Consider the following 20,469-nt stretch of genomic DNA (forward strand, 5'->3'; position numbering starts at 1 on the left):
TCACAGACATAAAAGCACAGCCTCATATACCAGACATACCAATTAAATGAAACCTGAGCATCAAGAACTTGATGCACAAGCTATTTGAAGTTGTAACAATTACAGTGTAATGCTAAATATATGTTATGGAAAATAATTCATTAAGTGGGAATGGTGTATTGTGTCTACAGCCTTTAATTGCTCTCCGTTTCTTCATCAATACCGGGACTGAAAGAGCTAATGTGCCCGTACACAGGCAAAGTCATTAATCACAGACTAACATGGAACATCCTTTGGGGGAAGTGTTTACCATTACAATAGCATTCCAATAAGATTCCTCAGATACCACTGCAAATCCAGGGGAAACGCGTCTTTACCAGTGGATTAGACCAGTTATAGATGTTCTGTTGAGTCCAGTATATTGATCAGATATAGTAAACCAGATCAATATTAGACTATAAAACTACAACTGCAGTGTTGTAGTATAGTCTATATAACACTAGTGATCAATCTAGCTTAGAATAAAGTTAGAATGAACTACATAATCATTTGATGACCAAACCTTTCTAATGTATGAGTTTATAGTTTGCAACAAAGTAATTAATACACAGGATATTTGACATTATAAACACAGGGCACTCTATGCACAACTCCCTTTAAATGATGATGATGATTTATTATTACCATAGAAGATAAATGATGAAAAATAGAAATAGATATTATATAAGATATAGATATTATAGATATAATAGAAAAGTGAGTGCACAGTTCTTACTATACTGCTGATATTGCATGATTTTTATGGCGATAAATCATGGCTTGTGGATAGTGTAGTTTGGAGGTGCAATCATTTCTTGGGACCTTTCTCGTCACACTGAGGTGGGTCGTTTCTTTGTCTTTTCTACAACTGCCTGGGGCCACTTTTTGCATTCGCCCAAACGTGCATGCAGCTCTATTATATCACGTATCATCTACCAAACCGCCCCCCAGTCATTTGTTGTTTTTTTGGGGACGGAACACAAACGATTTTTGAACTACACGTCCCATGGTTGGAGCTCCACAGTTTTCCCTGCACGCCACCGCCTCCCAATTCCGTCCTCTCGGTCAGTATCAAAGCGAGCGGCGATGCAGGAATGTAACATCCGGTAGTAACTTTCAAAACAAATGCCCCGATTACAAACATTACTTTGATAGAACATGGTGGAGGCATGTGTTATACCTCGTAAACACGAATCATTACCTTGAAGAGAGATTATTTAATCCAGGAATGAAAATACATACAAACGCCGCCTCATCAATTAGCATAACTTCAGCTAACCATATTTCTGTACGTTTAAAGACATGAGCATCGATATGGTAGGACAACAAATTATTAATCAATGGCGAACGACTAAAGGATTTTGCAATTTCTTAACTTAAAATGTCCGTTTGGTTGTTAACATTGGTGCTTTAAAATGTATTTGTTACCCGTCTGACTAACTTTCAAACTTTTACTTTGAAAGCAGGGTCTCCAAACTTCCGGCGTCTTGTCCGTTAGGCCTGCTAGCTTGACGCCGCCATGTTCCAGAGGAGGGTGAGTTGAGGGAAAGACGGAGCCACCCTGTCAATCATAATTAAGGAACCATGGGAGTAAACTGGTAGGGAAGCTCGGCGGAACCACTGCGTTTACGGTGAAGGTTGGTTTAATTTGCGCAGAAACGACAACTATGCACCGGTACACTGTGGGACATTTACGTCTGGTCTCGCCAACTGGGAATCGCTCCACTTTGACGGGAATTAGCATGAAGCGTTACATATAACAACAAAAACTTAGCGACTTTCAGTTGCCTGCGCCTGTTTTTTTTTTTTTTTGCGTTCCAGTTTGAACAAAATACACAAGTCACCGTTGATATTTGTACAAAAGGCGGTGCCGCGTTGGCTTATATTAACTCCAAGCTCAGGATATACCCATTTGTTTGACTACAGCTCGTGGAAAATCTGGTCTGTGCATTTCAGAGAACTGCCGTGTCGGTGAGTCGACTTTCGAAGAAGGAGTGACGGTATTTATCGCTCTCAAAAACACAAAAATACTACAGCCCAACTTTTTATATTTCAGCTGCACCGTTTTGAGCTTTGTGGCGACGCTTTCCCCCCCTTTTCTTTTCAGGTACGAGAAGACACTCCCAAAAACAAACGAAGCCAAACAGAAATCTCCGCTCAAACTCCAGGGAGAGCGAGAAAGGAGCAGATATGAGTGGGGGAGATGTGGTGTGCTCAGGGTGGCTGAGAAAGTCTCCTCCTGAAAAAAAGTTGAGACGTTACGTAAGTGCATTTTATATCCTATCTGTTACACTGTAATAAAGTAACCTGTTACACAAAATGTGCCATCTTTCCCCCCCTGGACACTTTTCGTGTGCACGGCTGGGCGCATTTACAGGCATGCGTAGGCCTCAGCTTGTGTGCATTTCTGCACATAGGCTTTGCCTTCTTCTGAACCTGTGTGACTTCTCTGAGGGTGGCTTTAATATGAGTTAGCAGGCAGGAGGCTAATGTTTTGCTCAAGAGTACTTCAGTGGGCCACATTACTGTTGTTTTGAGTCAAACCTGAGAGCTTTTTCATTATGATAGAGCCTCCTCAGTTAGGTTAGTTTATGCCACCTCACAGCATTACCTCTGAGGATTTGCTTTTCTTTGACCAATAGCACAATATACTGATTATCCTGGGAAGTAATGTGCAGTTACAGTCAGTACTCCCTTTGTCAAAGGTGGCAAATGGTCACGCCAAGGGTTAAATGATTTACAGAACAACTGTGGAATAGATCATTCCTGAGAAAAATCCGACAGTGTTTGTAGAAAGTTGTTAAATGTCCATGATGAAGTGTTGGAGTAGTAGTTTGTCAGAGCGAATGCTACGATTATTCAGGCACAGACTTTCATGTTTATGCTACTCAGTCGCATCATGAGGACAAAACACGTCTCTTTCTCTGTTATTAATTTTCACACTAGCAGTAGATTGTCACAGTCTCATGTATGATTTGCTGTGTTGTTGGAAAAATGTTTTAAAGCAGACAACAGCGCTGATGCAAATGCAAATAACTTCAGCAGCACAAGTTAGCTGTCAAGTCTGCATGTCCCCCTTGTGGATCACTGGATATCTCTGTTATTGATATTTGAATTACAAGGCCCGCAACTTGAGAGGGGGGATGTTTTCGCAGAAACCACAGGTCCAATGAAGTGTTTGTTTTTTTTTTTTTTCTAGAAGCAATAAACCTCAAATCTAGACACAAAGGCAAGATTTTTCACAAGGCTTTATCACATTCATAACAGAATAGTGTCTGATTTGATGAGGAGGAAGTAAAAATCCTAGTTCACTACCTAAGTGTGAGTATTTGTCTTGTGTTAATGCATGTCTGCATGAGTGGTAATCACATGCAGTTTCGCAACACTGACCAGAGATTGCATCCTATTTACCATATTGTAGGAAGAATTAACCATTTATAGTGTCAGACGTCACCCTGATGTACGATATGTGGTGCTAAGAACTTAATGTTCCCATGTAACGATGTCCTCACTTATGGATCACTTGAGATTATCTCTGAAATTTAAGTGTTACAGTGCTATTATGACCCAGAATTGCTCTTTCGTAATAGAATAAACAGCAGGCCGGCGGAGGACTTAATTGTACAACAAGGGATGTGGCAACTAGCTGTACTAACTGTTTTTTGGACACAGTAGCAAAGAATAGCCAGGAGCCAATCTCACAGTATGTTATGAGGAGCACGGTGCTCTGATACTGTTTTGGTTTTTTTTTAAAGAAGGTTTTGACAGCTAACCAGCAAGCAACAATACTGTTTGTTTTTGTCTCAGGGTCTGTTATTTGAATGACCTTTTATTTCTGAGAAATTTTACACTGTGAATTAAGAGTCAGGCATTAAAGGCCAGTAAATTGAACATAGGGGCCCACATCACCACCACCCCATTACCTTTTCTGATTAGATTTTTTATTAAGTTCATCATTATTATCAGCTCACAGCATTTAGAAAATACATTTGGGTGCCATAACAAAATGTTTTATTTATGTGTAAAGAAAATTGATAATGACTGATACATCATTGACAGATTTTAAAACTCTAAAATGTCAACATCAGTGTTGGCCTGATTAATACTGTACTGGCTGGCTATTCTCTACAGCTGGCAACTACAGCTTTCTGTATCACTATTATTCGTTCTTCCATTATGAAAAGTAGAGCTAAGTTTGCCTGGTAGACACATGTTGAACGTTTATTTGTTTGAACCTTTAGTAGCTTGCCAAGAGGAGTGAATATGTAAAATATGTTATCAAATTTCCAAAAATTGTTTCCAATAAGCTATCCAGCATTTAATGAAATCTTAAAACACTGATCAACAAAAAAGTGGGTAGCTTCCAGTAAAGGGTCATAGTGGTTGATCACATGAGGCTGTGCAATTCATGGAAGTGCTGACTATCCTTTTTTTTTTTTGGCAGATGACAAATTGTTCAACTGTTGGCTATCTGGGAACATACCACCAGCTGTTTGAGTTGATGCCCAAAATAAATAAAGAAGTAGATTCTTCTCTAAAATAGAAATCATGCAACTGGTTGTGAAACATTGTGGGTTCAGGCTGGCATGGATGAGTGGCATCATTTTAGGCCTGAATCTAGGAATTGTTTTGTTATTTGAATAATCTGGTGGCTTTTTACATTCAGTGAAATCAATTTTTTTGTTATTTTAAAAAGAACATTGTCAATACATTGTTAAGAGGATGCACTTGATTTAAGTTTTAAGTTTCTTTTAACTTTACTACCGTAGATGACTCAACTTTTAATGTTGTTGGCACAATGGCTAGCTTACTTAGCCACACTGCTAACAACCCACAGCCTTTAATATAGAAGTATACACTAAAATGTTTTTGTGTTAAGCCAACATATTGTTTGGAAATTTTTGATATCAGTACCATGTATGGGCTTGAATAACAAAATCTATGTTTTTCTATACATGTAAATATCTGAGGTTGTGTGCATATCAAGTTGGGTGTGAATGCGTGTCGTGTTTGGCAATCATATGGCGGGGTCTTTAGGCAAAGTTAGGATGGCGTGTGATTACTGCTTTGATCAGCTGTAGTAAGTTGTGGTTCTGTCAGGTGATGTGCTGTCCTCAAGTCACTCGTACATAGACTGAATCAGTGGCTCACAGTAACTTCTCTTGAGACCGAGACAATTTTAGTTTACTATCTGATGAGTAAGATATCACAGACATTTTATATCAGCGCAGGACCTGATGAGAAAATGAATACGATGCTCCAGCAGCCATGGCAAGGATCTTAAGGGCACACAGTCTCCTCACACTGTTTTTCTCTCTCTCTCCATTATTTAAGTGGATTTTAGATGTATTAGAGACAAGTTAAAACTAAAGTCATTTGAACGGGCACATCAGTGTTGTTATAATATTGTCTCATTCCTGCTTTGAAGACAGGCAATAGTGGTCACAATTCTGCTAGCATTTTCTAAATTGCCATTTCACTTGTTTGTTCTACTTGATTTCTCTCTATTGAGGGTCTGTCCAAGTCATTGCATTTATTCTGAAACAAGCCGAGCACTCTGCGTTGTTAAAGTAAACTGAAATTAAAAAACAAATACAATAGAATATAACACACTACAGTAGCATGTGAACATGCCACCACCTTCAGCCCTCTTTTATCAGCCCCGTCTCCAAACTGAGCAGCGGTAGACTACAAGCCGGGGCCCCTGCTTTACCCGATTAACCACTCAGGGCAAAGTTTGCCTTGAGCCTCTGCTGCTGATTGGTGGAGCTCAAAGGTGAAAGCAGTGCATCAGACCTGTCTGTGTCTGAGAATCCCCAACAGTCATGGGCTTGAAAATGTTAATGTTGCCCCTCAATTCATTGCCAGTGAGGTAAGAGTGAGGAGACAATATTCAAAATCTCCAAATTTTGGTCACTTTAATCAGAGGTTGACCAATCAGGTGAGATTTTATTGTGATATAGTCCTACTGCTCAGCCATTATTATCTCACCTCTCTCAACCTCTAAATTACGCCACCAAATATCTCACGGTCCAAAACCCAAACATATTCAATTTACAATGGTATAAAACAGAGTGAGGCATCAAATCCTCACATTTAAGGAGCTTAAACCAGATACTTTTTTGGCATTTCCGCTAGTAAATGATCAATTGATTTCCAATTACTTTTCTGTCGCTCAGCTAATCAATTAATCAACTAATTGTTTCACCTCTAATCAACTCGTAATAAACAGAACATATGCAGTATTTGTACTATAGACTTAGTGGATAAATTCATTGTTGTAGTCTTAGTTCTCTGAGAAAGAGTCAACACTTCCTGGCCATTAATGTCTCATTGAGGGGCAGCATTAAGGTATCTAACCACAATTGCTTTTGTAAGGCTTTTCCCAGCCAGAGTTTGTCATAACTGTATCCTCTGTGGTTTTCCATTTCATTGACACTGCATTTTCCATCTGGTTCCCCTTTTCCTATTTCATTTCTCTTACCTTTCAGTCTGTGAATTTCTGTCAATTTCTGTCTACTTGTAAAAACCTTCTTCAAAGGAACAGCTCTCAGACTGGTATCTTCACAACATCGCAGTGTGTTATTAGAGGGACCAAAGGAGATGCAGGGGTGAAGATGCAGGCTGTACCCAGCACCACTATCAGAGATAATTTGCATGTCACAATACATTTCCAGATGATATCATTATGTATAGAAAGAGATCATTTGTCACTTAGAGGAAAACTGAAACAGGACTAACAGTGGCTAAGGTTGCCGGTATGTCTGTTATGGACAACAAAATTTACACTGCTGTTGAGTATTGAATATTTTTCATGATGACTTGCTCTAACAGCAAACAATTTAATTTTGTTACATCACAAAACCCACTAATTTCACAAAACCAACATATCTCATTAAAGCAAACTTTTAGTTGATATGTTGTTTCAACTAGAAGTGTACATATGTTGTTGATAAAAGTAAAATCTCCATCATCAAAGAGATGCTGTCGCCTAGAGTAATCATACTGTATAACTGAAGACATGTGGCAGAGGGTTTTGATATATTATGACAGTGTGCTGCTCTCGTTTTGTTTGTGTGCCTTTGTGTAATCATTGTCTATGGATTTAGTATCAGTGACTGTCTTTGACTCGGCCATGACTTTGGACTGGTCTGTGCAGTGTTGGAATACCGTACCACAGATGAGAGAAAGTATCTGACAACAACAGATGCCTCCCACCCTCCCACTGCCACCTCCCAACAGTGCCAGCACCAAAGCAAAGTGTCCCTACCTCTGTCTGAGACCTGTCTATCCTCACTGACCACATACTGTAGGCTGTATGCCTGCAGCTCTGCACAGGATAAGCAGCATAGATACGGCTTACATGTGGGGAGCGGTGGGCTTGGGACACACTAATGGATGGATGGTACATCCAATACACCTTAATCAAACCATACAAACCAGTCACTGTAGTCATTTTCTAGTCAATGTGGGTTCATTCTTTGTCCTCTTTTTAAGAACATACCAGCACATCAAGTCATGACAAGATGGGTTGGTTTTGTGAAAAAGTTTTATGATATGGCGAAAGTTTTCTTGAAAAGCAGAATCATCTGTTACCTAGCAAAATCACGAAAATATGCTGTACCTTGTTATAATGTGAAAAGGATCGTGTAAAAAGAAACTGAAGATTATGAACCACAGACTCATCAACACTGTCATTAGGGTTGCCCCACCAACCCAATTTTGTTCTGCAATACCCATTCGTTATAATAATATGCTTCTGTTTCATCCGACATTTACTCACCATCTTAATTCATTACAAAGAAGCATGTTAACACAATGAGTACAAATGCTTATGTTTGAATAGCTATATATGTAAAACATAGCCTAATCTTTCAGTTGATCATATTATCCACTGGCTTTTTAAATAATCTTCAGTTTATCGTCACTGTGGTAAGTATGTAAAATTACAGTGATACTGATCTTTCATTATATTGCGCAGCCCTAGTCTGGCTCAGTTCTCATCGTGTATAGCTATATGGATCATTCTAATCTGTTCAGTCCATTGGCATGTACCCACTGGGGGCAGATGAGGATTTGGTTATAAACTTCATTCAGCCCTTAATAGGGCCTCAGTGTTGGAGCTCAAGGCTTCTGGGTAGAGCGGAAGAAGGAAAATATTGAACCCTGAAGGTCCTCTCTGATGGCTGTAAAGGGAGACTGAGGCCCTACATACTCTATGCTGGTCTTGAGTCCTCTCAGCTGGGGGAAATGCATTCACAGTATACACCACTGTGGCCATAAGCCATTACTTATGTCTGTGGCTGACTGGAAACCGTTGTCATTTGCAAAGCAAATAGAAATGTGTACGCAACAAATGTGACAGCGCGGTCAAACGAAAACAAAGGCATAGCTCTTTGATTAAGTAGAGGATTCGTTAAATCTGCTTAGCAAGTGGAACAGAGAACAAATACTCACTTTCTGCTAAACCCCCTTCCCACATGCTTGAAGAAACAAACAAACAAGCAACCCGAACAGGATGCAACAGAGGGGTACTTGTGCAGCATTAGCCTCTTAGGCTAACAAAGAAATGAGTGGACCATGTCCTGGCTGCCACAACGACACAGCTCTCCATGTGGAGCGAGCAGACTACTGTTGTGTGATCTGCCACAGCTTGAAAATGGATTGCATGTGGCATTAATAATTTAATGTCCATTACAAACAAATAACCATTAAATATTAATATCTATGCTACTACAATAGTTATCCTTACAGGCCCACTTTTGTCCAGACGCAGACTATTGTCATTGTGTTATACATAGGGGTATCAGTAACATTGCAGCCAAATTGGTAACCAGAATGGTTTCAAAGTTAGGCTGTGAAGACTCACAAACATATGGTACATATCAGATTTCTCTCATTTTTCTTACTGTCTTATTCTCAAAGTGGTAATTTTTTCAGAAGAGCTTTGATTTAATGCACTCAGTTTTTTCAGTTGTTGAAATCTTTTATGATCCAAACTGGTGCTTAAGCCTTTGTTTCAAAAGACAATAGAAGTGAACATCGTCTCCATTTTCTTCTGGATATTTATAGTGCGTAGTAAGCCTGAAATTATGTCATTGCATCACAAAGGAAAACACAGCCACAAAAACAAAACAGCCAGCAGGAGCAAAGGCCTCTGAAAGTTGGCAGTACGTAGCATTTTTGTGATACATGGTAAATATCTCGCCAGTCTTTTGCAGCCTCACACAAGTGAGATTGTATTTCAAATGTTAAGTGAACACATCTCTATTTTATTCAGTTTTCTTCATTACATGTTTGTGTTAGCAACATAGTTGTTGTCATGTGGTCACCAGTTTGCTGGCACAATCTGGTTGTCTGCACCAGAACAGTACAAATTGTTTGGATAGAACAAAAGTATATCAAACTAACCTCGAGTCAAAGCCATGGCTTTTGCCTCAACGTTGCCTCACAGCAGTCACACATACTGTTTCTTTCACAGTAGATCATCTTGTGTTTGTCATGTAAACTAGATACTTTCATGCATAAGCACAGTAAACCGTTGTTTATACCAGCACACAAGCATTTACAGTTGGCTGAAACATATTTGCATGCATACTGGTACATCATAATGACACTAAAATCATATAAAATTGTTTTAGCACAGCACAAGATAATTAAATAGTGTGCTGTTGTCTATATGTGCACTTTATTCTCAATTCCCACCAATATGTTATTGAATGAATCATGTTTTTGTATCCTTCTTTAAACGTACTCTGTTGCCGTAGTGGATCACTGAGATTGTTTGGTTGAATCGGTAGGTCAAGGCTGACATGGGGCATTTTGTAAACAGATGTGTCCCTTTTTGCCTGCTGCAGCTGTTTACTGTCCTATGTGCCAAGTCCACTAGCAGCTCATGGAATAACTGTGGAGAACTGGTTCTCATAGACTTGGTTTTCCTGTTTCAAATGTTGAGAAACAGATTCTGTGTGGTGCTTTCTGTGGGAATATGAGTTGTAAAATGGTCCTTTTGTGCTATTTGTTACTGTGCCAAGTCGAACATTTTCAAGTGCAGCTATTATTAAATGCAGATGACTGAAACCTTTCAAGTATTTGGTAAAGCTAATTCTAAGCATCATTATGTGTTATTTCCATCTCTCATGATTAATCAGGACAGTTGCCATATACATTGATGTGCCATACAGTAGATTTAATTTAAAGACAGTGTTTTCTTAAATCAAAAGTTGCACATGCTTGCCTTACATTGTTTCTCATGTTTCAACTGTTCAACTAATGACACCAGGCAGTGAAGATAGTATGTGTCATAAGGTTGCCTTCTATTTCCAGAGTGTAGTTGTAGTTTTCTCTGGACATATAACGGGGCTAGTGAGACAACGTGTTTGGCTAAAGATGGTTTATATTAACCAGACAAAAAGGCTGTAGGGGTCTCAGTTCCCATCTGATTGGTGTGTATGTTGGAGGGCAAAGAAAGGACAACAGAAGTAGGACCAAATTTATGATAATGCACATACCGCGAATTCTTTCACAGCTGGGGAAACTACCTAATAAATATGTAAGCAGTGACACGCAGGCTGGGATATACCACAATGGCAATCAATAACTTTGTCATCGTTGCAGAGGAGAGTGAAGAGAGAGCAAATGGGATGAGAAAGACTAGAATGCTTCTCAAAGCAACACCATTAGGCAGCCTCCAGTGAGAGCAGCTCTCTGTTCTCTCCGTCTTTCTTTCCGTTCCCAGTGCTTCTTGGCAGACGCAGGCATCAGGAATGTGAGGTTGCTCTGTGCCGGTCTGCTGGGGTGTGAGCGCCTGGTCCTGGGCTGCTGCTGCTGCTGCTGCTGCTGCTGGCCATTCAGCTCAGGCTAGGATGGGCTGAACTGCACTGCAATGCAATGCACTGGTCGATTGTTGTTTCTGCAGCACGGGGAGGGAAGAGTAGCTGCTCCCTGGCGCCCCAGCAAGGCATGGCCGCCCCTTCCTGTGTGAGATGCTGATGGCTACCAGATGGCGGGTGAAAGAGGGGAGGAGGGGTCCCATACTCTCTCCCTCTTTTTCTCTATCTACCCTTTCTGACTTTTATCTTGTTATTTTTCTTCTTGTATTTCCTATTTTTCTCTTGCAAATCATATTTCTCATCTCTGTCTTTATCTATGCGTCTTTTACTCCTACAGCTAATTGCTCCCTTAATAAAAGAGGATATAAAGGAAAGTGATGGTGAACCTGGTTTTGCTGGCATCCAGGCTATGTACAATACTGAGTTTCTCAAGGTGTTACATACCCTGAGACACAAAAGATGCCACTATGACTCACTTGTGATCAATGACTCACTTAAGAATTGTATACTTCATGACGCACACTCTCTTATTGAAAGCCCATAAGTAACATTTTGACATTAAAAGGATGCTTAACCAATTTTCAACCAGCCTTATATCATGTGGGTGGTATATGCAAATGAACAGTGCTTAACTTTCCTTCATGTTACCTGCACCGAGAGCCCCCAGCTCAATTTTCTTTGCTCTAAGCCTGGTGGATGACGCAGATTTTTGCCTGCTTGAGGGTTGTTGTTCAAACTACAGATTGTACTTTCACGTTTTTTGTATGTCCGCCGTAGGAAAACGATTTCAGTAGTTTAGTGCCGGAATCATATACTCACGGCTACCTATATGAGCCAGGACACAGTTCAGAGGAATTGCGGCGTTTGGAGGAGGAATAGGTCGCCACAGCGGAGAGTCAAGCACCGCCAGCACATGAGAATAGTGGTGCAGTGCATTCTAGTTGTAGGTTTTCCAGCCTCTGAGCATAAGGGAATACCACAGCCCCTTTTCTCTGCTTTCTCTGGTTCAAAAATATTTGCATATACCTTTCTACTGCATATACAGCCAAGAGCAGAGGTCTTCATGTGATGCTTGATAAGCTCAAGTAAGAACTCACGAGAACTAATCTGGATGACCAGTTGACTCACTCTGAAAGCCTGCTCCTCACCAACAGGAGGCTCTCTAAACTCACTCCACATACACTCATGTGACCACTTCTTTAGCTGAGTCCCCAGGGCACGTATATGGTCACAGATGACTTAGCACACCTGCTTGATGAAATTAGCCCCATAACCTTGTTTGGAGGTTGACCTGTTGTTCTTTTGTGCAGCCTCTAATTCAACTAGTATTAAAGAGACATTAGATACGTTTCATATTAAATAGCATTTTTTGGCCAGAAGATTAACATGCTGCATTTAATCATCTTATCTCATAAAAGGATGTGGGGAGGTTGGGCCTACAGATGGAAAATAAAGCAGTTTCTTGTCACTCTAAAAATACCAGCTGCTTGTTAACGCAGGCTTACTAAGTAAGCAGGATAGCTGAATACATGTTTTCCAAGTTTTGTTCAGTAAAGTTATGGCGATAAGAAATGCCCTTAATCATTATTTCACTATCGACTGATCTGATTATTGTCCCACCAGCAGTCCCAAAACCAGAAGTTCATTATCATGGATAAGAGAGCTAGGAAATATTGACATTTGAAACAAAAATGTGAAGCTGTAGCCAATGAATGTTTGGCATTTTTGCTTAAAATTAACTTGAGCAATCAATTATCAGCATAGTTGACGATTCTTATAATAGACTATTTGATTAATGGACCACTAGCTTCAGCTCTAAAATGTCGTGTAGTGTTACCCTGTGGATTAAAAGACCTGTCAATCCGTTTGAAAGTAAATAGCTAATTGCAATTCATTGTGTTGAATTTTTGTGGTGGTGTCTTACGTCTTATTTACGTGTGGATCACAGATTGCATCTCTAAAGCCTCATTAGATTGTTCAGAATTTTAGATCACCAGTGACACTTCACGTCACAAGCTACATCCTAATTTGATGTTATCAGTGTAACCTTTCCTCAGGGCTCAGGACAAATCATGGACTCAAAAAATATTGGCTAATGTGATGTAAATGATCAAGTTGGTCTGACAAAGAGAAGCTTTTGCTGCCAGGCATCTTGTGACCTAGACCTTTAAAAACTTCCTCTTTGTGGGTTAGTCTGCTTTTCAGATGGGATTTTTTTTTCGCAGATGTCAACGGATATCAACAAGAAATGTTCCACTGTGTCAAAACTCTAGTTGTGCGCCTAAGAATGAAATAATAGATGCTAGATGTAGGGTACCAAATAATTCCCAGAGGATTGTGCGCATAATTGGACATATGTTGTGTGTTTGCAGATTCTCCAGACTAGTTTTCCAAAGAAACTTTCCCAGTGAGTATTTGCTGTATTTCCCTTCTTAGCTTGTGGCCTTGGAGAAGTTCAGTGCTTGAAAATGTTGGATGATTAGAGCGATCAGTTTTGATGGCTGCTTTTGAAGGTAGAAATATGTGGGACTGTATCTGTTCACATTTAACTCCAAAGGTTCACCTGTTACACACACACACACACACACACACACAGATGCAGCTGGCACTTAAGTTATGTGGTGCTGTGTGATCTGACCCTAGCCGCTGTGTCTGCAGCCCCTTAATATAGCCCACTGCTGTCATGGTAGTTTTCCCCCTCTTCCCTTGCTCTTTGCTGTGTGTGCACCGATCAGTGTGCATGTTTGTCCCGGCCTGAGCACAGCCTGACTTAGACAGGGGGGTGTTGGGGTGTCAGCATGGAGACTAGATGCGAAATATTGCTACTGACCTGTGTAATTTCCCAAGTTACTGTGACTCAGACAGGCCCTCAATAAAATAGATGCTGTCTGCATCTAATCATTATTTATTTCTCTTTTTATTAGGTTTTCAGACTTCTTTTAAATCAGTTTCTTTGTTTGTTTTAGAGTGGGAATCCTCAGAAGAAACAGAAATGGCCAGAGAAAGATGGATGGCTCTTTGCTGTTCACCACTGGTCCTGTTGTGGCCACTGTCCCTGATTGCATTAGAGTTACTATGGTGCTGCCTGATATCTTTGGCCTGGCCTTAAGCCAGAGGCCGTGGTTAAACTTGCACACATGTACACACACAGACACGCACACACACACGCAATGAGAGAGAGACGCACAGAGATGCAGCAGAGACCCCTGCTCTCAGAGAGCATTCGTTTCCAGCCTGATTGGAAGCTGTGAGTCTGGAGGACCTCCTCCCCTTGTCCACCTACTTTTTTGGCATTTCTCTGAACTTTCCTTGGCACTCTGCTCTTCTTTTTATGCTTATTGCGGCTGCATCTTAGAAGCCTGTGGAATACCTTGACCATCTTGGTCTCAGCTCTAAGCCCATGGCATTTGGATAACCTACTAAATCCAGTCAAAGCTCAAGGTTGGTATTTATTTCTTGACTTTAAAATAACAATTTGCAAATATTGTAAGTTAAAAGATTCTCTTTGGTTAAGAATACAGGCACCTAGTCATGTTGGTAAATGCAAGAGAAAATATAAATATAAATAATTGTAGAAAATGTGTAAATAATCCTCTGGTGTGATGTTGTGATGCATTTCTGCCTAACATCATACATAAGTTGTAAAGAGACTTTTCAAACACAAGCCTTGAATGATCAACAGGCTTATCACATTTGCAATTTTGCCTCAAGAATAGTACCTTCCTCAACATCTGTGTTACATATAGCTTAGTAATTGGTACTAGTTGTTCTCTAGTGCTGTTGAAATGCGAAAATATGCTTTTTTATTAAACTGTTCCAGTCTCAGAGACTTAAATTAGACCTTGGGCTTCTTGGTCAGTTTTTAAAACCTAGTGTTTCTTGCATGTGATTTGGTATGTGCTATGAACTTAAACTCAACTGAAACTATACATTTATATGCAACAGTCTATGTTCAAGTGTGGCTGTTTTTTTTCCCCCCTCTGAACTGTTATGTACACATTTGGCCGGATTGAGCTGTTGGACTGCGCACTTGCCAATAGGGGCTGAAAGGAGAATTGTTTAAGCCCCTCTCGTCAGCGGTCAAGGAACAGCGTGATCATGTGAACCAAGTCTGCCATGCCAAAGGAATGTGTTGAATTCTAACGATGCAGCTTTGACAAGTGCATGTGACTGTGTGCAAGAGCTTAGATTGGTGAGGGCAGAAGAAGCAAAGGCAGATATGATGGAAACCGATAGAGCAGGTGATCAAAAGAAAGAGGGCAAAGGAAAAAAAGTGTAACAGTTGTGGAGGAGCAAAGCCTGCAACATTTTTGACTGCTTGCTTATGTGGGAAAAAATATTAAAACTAAAAGACCAAACAACCAGCAGATACCGTGGGAATGTGATAAACTTGTGTTTTGGGGAGTAACACATCGTGAAGTCAGATGAGCCGGTCTTTATCTCTAGTACAGCTTTGGTTCTCATGGCTGAGAGTGGGCTGCCATCTGCACTCACAAATCGTCCTCAGAGTATGCAGATTGAATAGGGCACTGTATGAACAAGGGTAATTAAGTACATTGAGTCTGGGAATCATTTCCAGCAAAGATTCCCATTGGTTATATAAAGGGGCCATAGTAATTATGAGGTTAATGGATAAGTAAATAAAATAGGGAGTAACACTGAGTTTCTGGCAGTACGTTTCTTTTTTAGAGGAGTGGTTGAACATAAAGACAGTCAGATACTTGCTGCCTTGCAGCTGGTGCCATTTGACCATTTTTGTGACAGGAATTTCATTTGATCTTCCGGTGAAGTGGGCATTTTTTAAGCTTTTATCAATGTGTTTACAAAATGTATAGTGACTGGACAGGAGGCTTTAAGCACAATGCACACAATGGATCCACAACCCCCATTTATCCAGGCCCTAAGCTTAATGCTGTTTGCTACTCTGTAGGGTAATAGGTAATGGTTGGTGACCTGGATTTTGCCCTTGCCACCACAAGCCAATGTGAGTGCATTTTCACTGTGGTGGAGGAGCAATGACTAGGAATTACAGGAATGTGAGAAAGATGCTGAAGGAAAAGAGCTTTATTTGTGCTCTGGTGATCTTCTTTCTGATCTGTGGTGAACCTGTATTTTATTGTCTTGCTGTAGATTTGCAATCCTCATCACCAGCAGGGTTTATAGAGAGTCTTTTATTCCCCTAATAATCAGATTAAAAATCCTGTTGGATTAGAATTAGAATACCAAATTTGTTTTGAATACAAAATACCACCCTTTTCACCCCTAATGAGTGTGCAACCTGGATATACAGACCTTGTAAAGAATGAACTGGATCATTTGGAAACAAATATCAATATATGTGAAGGCATGAAATGAACCATTAATACGTAGTAGAAAAAAGTTTATCATGTTGCTGCTCACTGTGATTATTCCTTTTTTTTTTAGATTATATAGTCTTTCTTTGCATTATTGAACTCTTGAGTGAAGCTGAATGTTGTAGCTCTAGGTTTACATAGCACTTTTGTGGTTTGTAATTGACTTTTCATCACCAGTGGCTATTTTCTTGGTGGTGTGTCTTTCTCTTGCTTTGTTTGAGTGATGTTTACAAATTTTATAGCCTCTTACTTTTCTTAATCTTGGGTTACTGCAGAGAGGATATGTTCTGATAAAAGGGATGCTGACCAAGCACTCAAGATTTTCAGTTTCATTCATCCTGCTTTCTTACTTTGTAACCTGCAAACAAGACACCTCATACAATCATTTGATTTAGAATAATTGGCCTGAAATCATCAGTCAGATTGATTTCATTGATTCAGAAAAATGGCCTTATGATCGCAGCCAGTGTTACACACGGAGCATTGCACATTAATTCACATTATAGTTACTCAAACTGCTGCTGTGACACCGCAGTCTATTTCTGTGTCTTGCTGTTAGCAGAGAAAATATGAGGGACATGGCTCAAAACAAGTGGCTGAGTATTAGCTTTTTGTCTATTTCATTAAAATCATCACAAAAAACATATATTATGGAACTCCAGTTGTGTGTGTGTGTGTGTATCATTGTAGATGTCATTATTACAAAGGAAGGCTCATTTTGTGCAGTTTTGAGCTTTGTGATATAAAACAGAGGGATGTGGATAATGGTTAAAACGGTGGTAACTGTGGATCAAACTTACCCGTTGGCCTCTCTGCAGGCAACAGTACATACATTTTTCAATTAAAATTGACAAAAATTTGTTCATTGGCATTACAGCATAGACTGAAAAGGTTAGGAAATTAAACCTGTTTAGAGAAGCTGTGTGCGCGAGAGATGGTGAGTGCAGGTGAGCTGAGTACTAGTGAGTGCAAGCGGAACAAATCTCCAGGCATGCAAGCACCCACACCCACAGAAGCCAACCCACAGCTAAAGAGAGAGGAACACTTTTTAAAAACGCTGACATTGTTTTGTAATGGTCGTTGGAAAAATACTTTGCATTGTTACCTTTGCTGCCTGTATTGGTGGCTCAAAATGAATGTGTACGAGAGATTCCACACATTCTTCACCAAACATGAATCACTGTATGGGAATCACATGAACACACATGCAGCACACAACCTCTGAGGTATGCGTTCACACCACGCACATTCCCTTTCAACTGAAAGTGAAGCAGTATCATCTGAATGTGACAACAGAGAGTGGAGGTGTCTACCAGTTTCAGATGAGTAGCTGAAGAAGGAGGTGTGTCTTTAACTTAACAAGCCTCTGCATGCTCAAAAGCTCAGCTCGTAGAACAGGACGCAAAACGTGATTAATGCAAGTACTAAGAATAAGTGTATTTCTCCAGCAACTGTATTCACAGCAGCATTCATTAATTCCCTCTCTTTTGACATTCCTATTAATAGAATCATTTCAAATGTTCATGGACCGGAATAACCCGGAACCCAAATTGCACTTGAATCTTATTTCATCTCCAGTTTTGCTGAGTAACCAGGCGCCACTTTTTTGAATGCAACACCACTGGTAACACAGAAGTGAAGTGTGTGTCAGAGTCCATTTCCTTATCTCAGTGCGGCATCTCAAGCCATTTCCTAGTGGACGGAGTCAAGCAAGAGAGGGGCTAATTAGATCATGTCTAAGGCAACCTCTCACTGGCCACTAAATGTGATTTGGAATAATTTTCATTGGACTGATTGGATTAGACTGCTTCTGCTCACTGCATGGATAAGGATTAGGGCAGTCCCACACACAAAGAGTGGACTAACACAGTATTAACAAGGTACCCATTATACAGCCTTCTTTTTGTCTTACTGAATCGTAACCAAAAAGCCTTAAAATATGGAAACTACACTTTTTGTTGCTTCATCGGTGTATACTACATATGAAGAAAATTAATTTGAAGATGGCCTCATTGAACAAATAAGCCAAACACTCACACATAAACATACATGCGCCCACACAATCACCTCACAGATGCTTTTCAGGCCTGACTATGGAGAAGTCATCCATCTCACCAAGCAGTGGTCCCCCTACAGGAAGCAGTGGGACCGTCATGAGTCTGCCACTCAACCCACAACCTGCTGTAGTGTGAAACCCTCTGCTTCACTGAGAGCTGCAAGGCTGTGCCACTCCGGCTCTTATTGAAACATTAATAGTAAAAATATCTCAGAGGGACCACAATATGAATCTATATAGATTGACATTTTTGCACTGGCTGCATGTGCAGGAGTGAATCAAAAGCCGGTGCACGTTTTGGCATGTGGGCACGACTTGTTGAATAGTAGCTGATATTTTTGGTTCTGCCCACCTATCTTGGGCTGGTGCATTGTAGGTGTGCTGTAGTGTAGAAGCGCTGTGCAATGGGGGTTGCGGTGGGCAGTTGTTGCCAGGGGAGGTGGTGTGTTATTTTCAGTCCATTGTGTCTACTTCCTGCGGGTCAGGGGTTATTGGAGCAGGGTGTTGCAGACTTTACGGAGTAAAGAGGAGGGGAGGGAAGTCAGCAGGATAGGCAGGAAAGTGGTCAGACTCACTCGACAACAGTGGCTGGTCAGCAGCTTGCTTACCTTGCTTCTCTCGAAATGTTTCTCTTTTTTATCAGCGCAAAGCTTGGACTCTTCAGAACCAGGTAATGAGCCATGGATTGCATTTTAATAACCAGCGAGCTTGTCGTTTAGCATTCTGTTTTTCTATTTAGTCATTTGAATACTGTTGTTAAGAGCATTTTACAAACATCGTTGGCTTGTTTCTGTCAGCAGAGCGTTTGAGACAGACTTACCTATGAAATGATTATTCTTCAACATCAGCATGGAGATGTTTGTTTGGTGCGATGTCACACCAAAAATATGGAAGACAGGAAGTGGGTGGAAGCATGATGACTTTTGCATAACCCAAACTCCAATTTAATGCTGGTGTTGTTTTGGGCATCGGTTTGTCAAGAGCATCAATAGCTGCACCTTGATTTAGTGTTACAACACGATTAATCCTTTAGTGAATCATTGAGAAACAACTGCGATCATAAAATAACAGCCTTAAACGGAATGGATACAATGGAGTGTATGAATGACTATCCATCACAATAACAAGTGCTCCAAAGGATAGTCAGGTTTTTACAAGTATACAAAATATTTGCAATATTGCATTTAAATAAAAAAAAAAGTCACATTTGCTTGAAAGAGCAAAATTAATTCTCTGAGCATAATAACTTTTTATTCTCTCAAAACTTTTATTATGCAATCATGTCACTTTATTTTGATGGAAAGCACCAGCCTCAGTGCTGGGTTGTTGTGCCCGTATATTTTTTGGTTATTGCAATGTTCCTGCACCTGACTGTGTGCAGGTATATATTATTTCTTTATTGTCTCTCCCAAAGCCCTTTATGAGCTAGTCTACAGCTCTTATATCAGTCATATGAGTGCCACAAAATTTCCTCCACTGTGTTGCATAAAATATAAATATTACAAAATTAGAAATGTTTTAAAACTTTTATGGCCAGTGGCTGCTGTTTTCCCTCAAATTATTATTAGTAGCAGATAGCACACAGGAGGATACAGTTTTTATGGCCTATATATCACAAAATATTGTCATGGCGCACAGGTGAGGCAGGGGCAGAACAGTTGCCCATCATTGCAGACTATCACAGCTTATTCATTCTGGCAAACAGGGACAGATGTTGCCAAGGATATTTAACTGCTGTTTTAGTGCAGCTAGAATAATGCTGCTGCATCTACACTGGATATATGCAGCAGGCTTCATAGTATCATGTCAGACTAAAGAGGACCAGTCTTTCACTCACAACTTAACATCAAATAGGGATTACGACCTCCAACACAGGTCAACCATTCTGCAGAATCCCTCTCTGCTTTGTCCACTTGAAGTAAAGATGGTAACTGTTTCAGCTGAGCATTTATAGGATCCCCCTCAGTCAATTCTGAGTGTCCAAAGACAAGCTATCGCTGTCAAGTTACCCTGTTTGGGGGTCTGAATTCTGGACAACTTTTGAGACATTAGCTGTTGCAGCATTAGGTAAATGCTAATATAGAAGAGGTTCTAAAGTTAGCTCCCGACCGACCCCCAAACACAACCACAGTGACAAAAGGAGGCAAAACAGGAAATCTTTTTGCCCAGAGTGTGTGTTAGGAACAGATGACCAGGAAGATAAAAAGCG

The 20,469-nt window shown here is 40.3% G+C and overlaps 1 protein-coding gene across 4 annotated transcripts in view; it reads left to right on the plus strand.

Annotated features, from left to right (window-relative positions):
- The first annotated feature begins 1,608 nt into the window (after positions 1–1,608).
- The window catches only part of gab1 (GRB2-associated binding protein 1), a 53,628-nt gene continuing 34,767 nt past the window's right edge, over positions 1,609–20,469 (plus strand). Inside the window, exons 1-3 of one of the 4 annotated variants that reach the window (XM_070856458.1) lie at positions 1,609–1,655; positions 1,945–2,018; positions 2,126–2,280. In XM_070856458.1, coding sequence (XP_070712559.1) covers positions 2,209–2,280 — 72 coding nt within the window. In that variant the 5' untranslated portion in view covers positions 1,609–1,655; positions 1,945–2,018; positions 2,126–2,208. Of the gene's footprint in view, positions 2,019–2,125; positions 2,281–20,469 lie in introns of all 4 variants that reach the window. The other 3 variants (XM_070856460.1, XM_070856461.1, XM_070856459.1) reach the window with 3 other exon arrangements.

The sequence above is a fragment of the Pempheris klunzingeri genome, chromosome 3 (assembly GCF_042242105.1).
Source record: "Pempheris klunzingeri isolate RE-2024b chromosome 3, fPemKlu1.hap1, whole genome shotgun sequence".
In the NCBI taxonomy this organism is placed as follows: Eukaryota; Metazoa; Chordata; class Actinopteri; order Acropomatiformes; family Pempheridae; genus Pempheris; species Pempheris klunzingeri.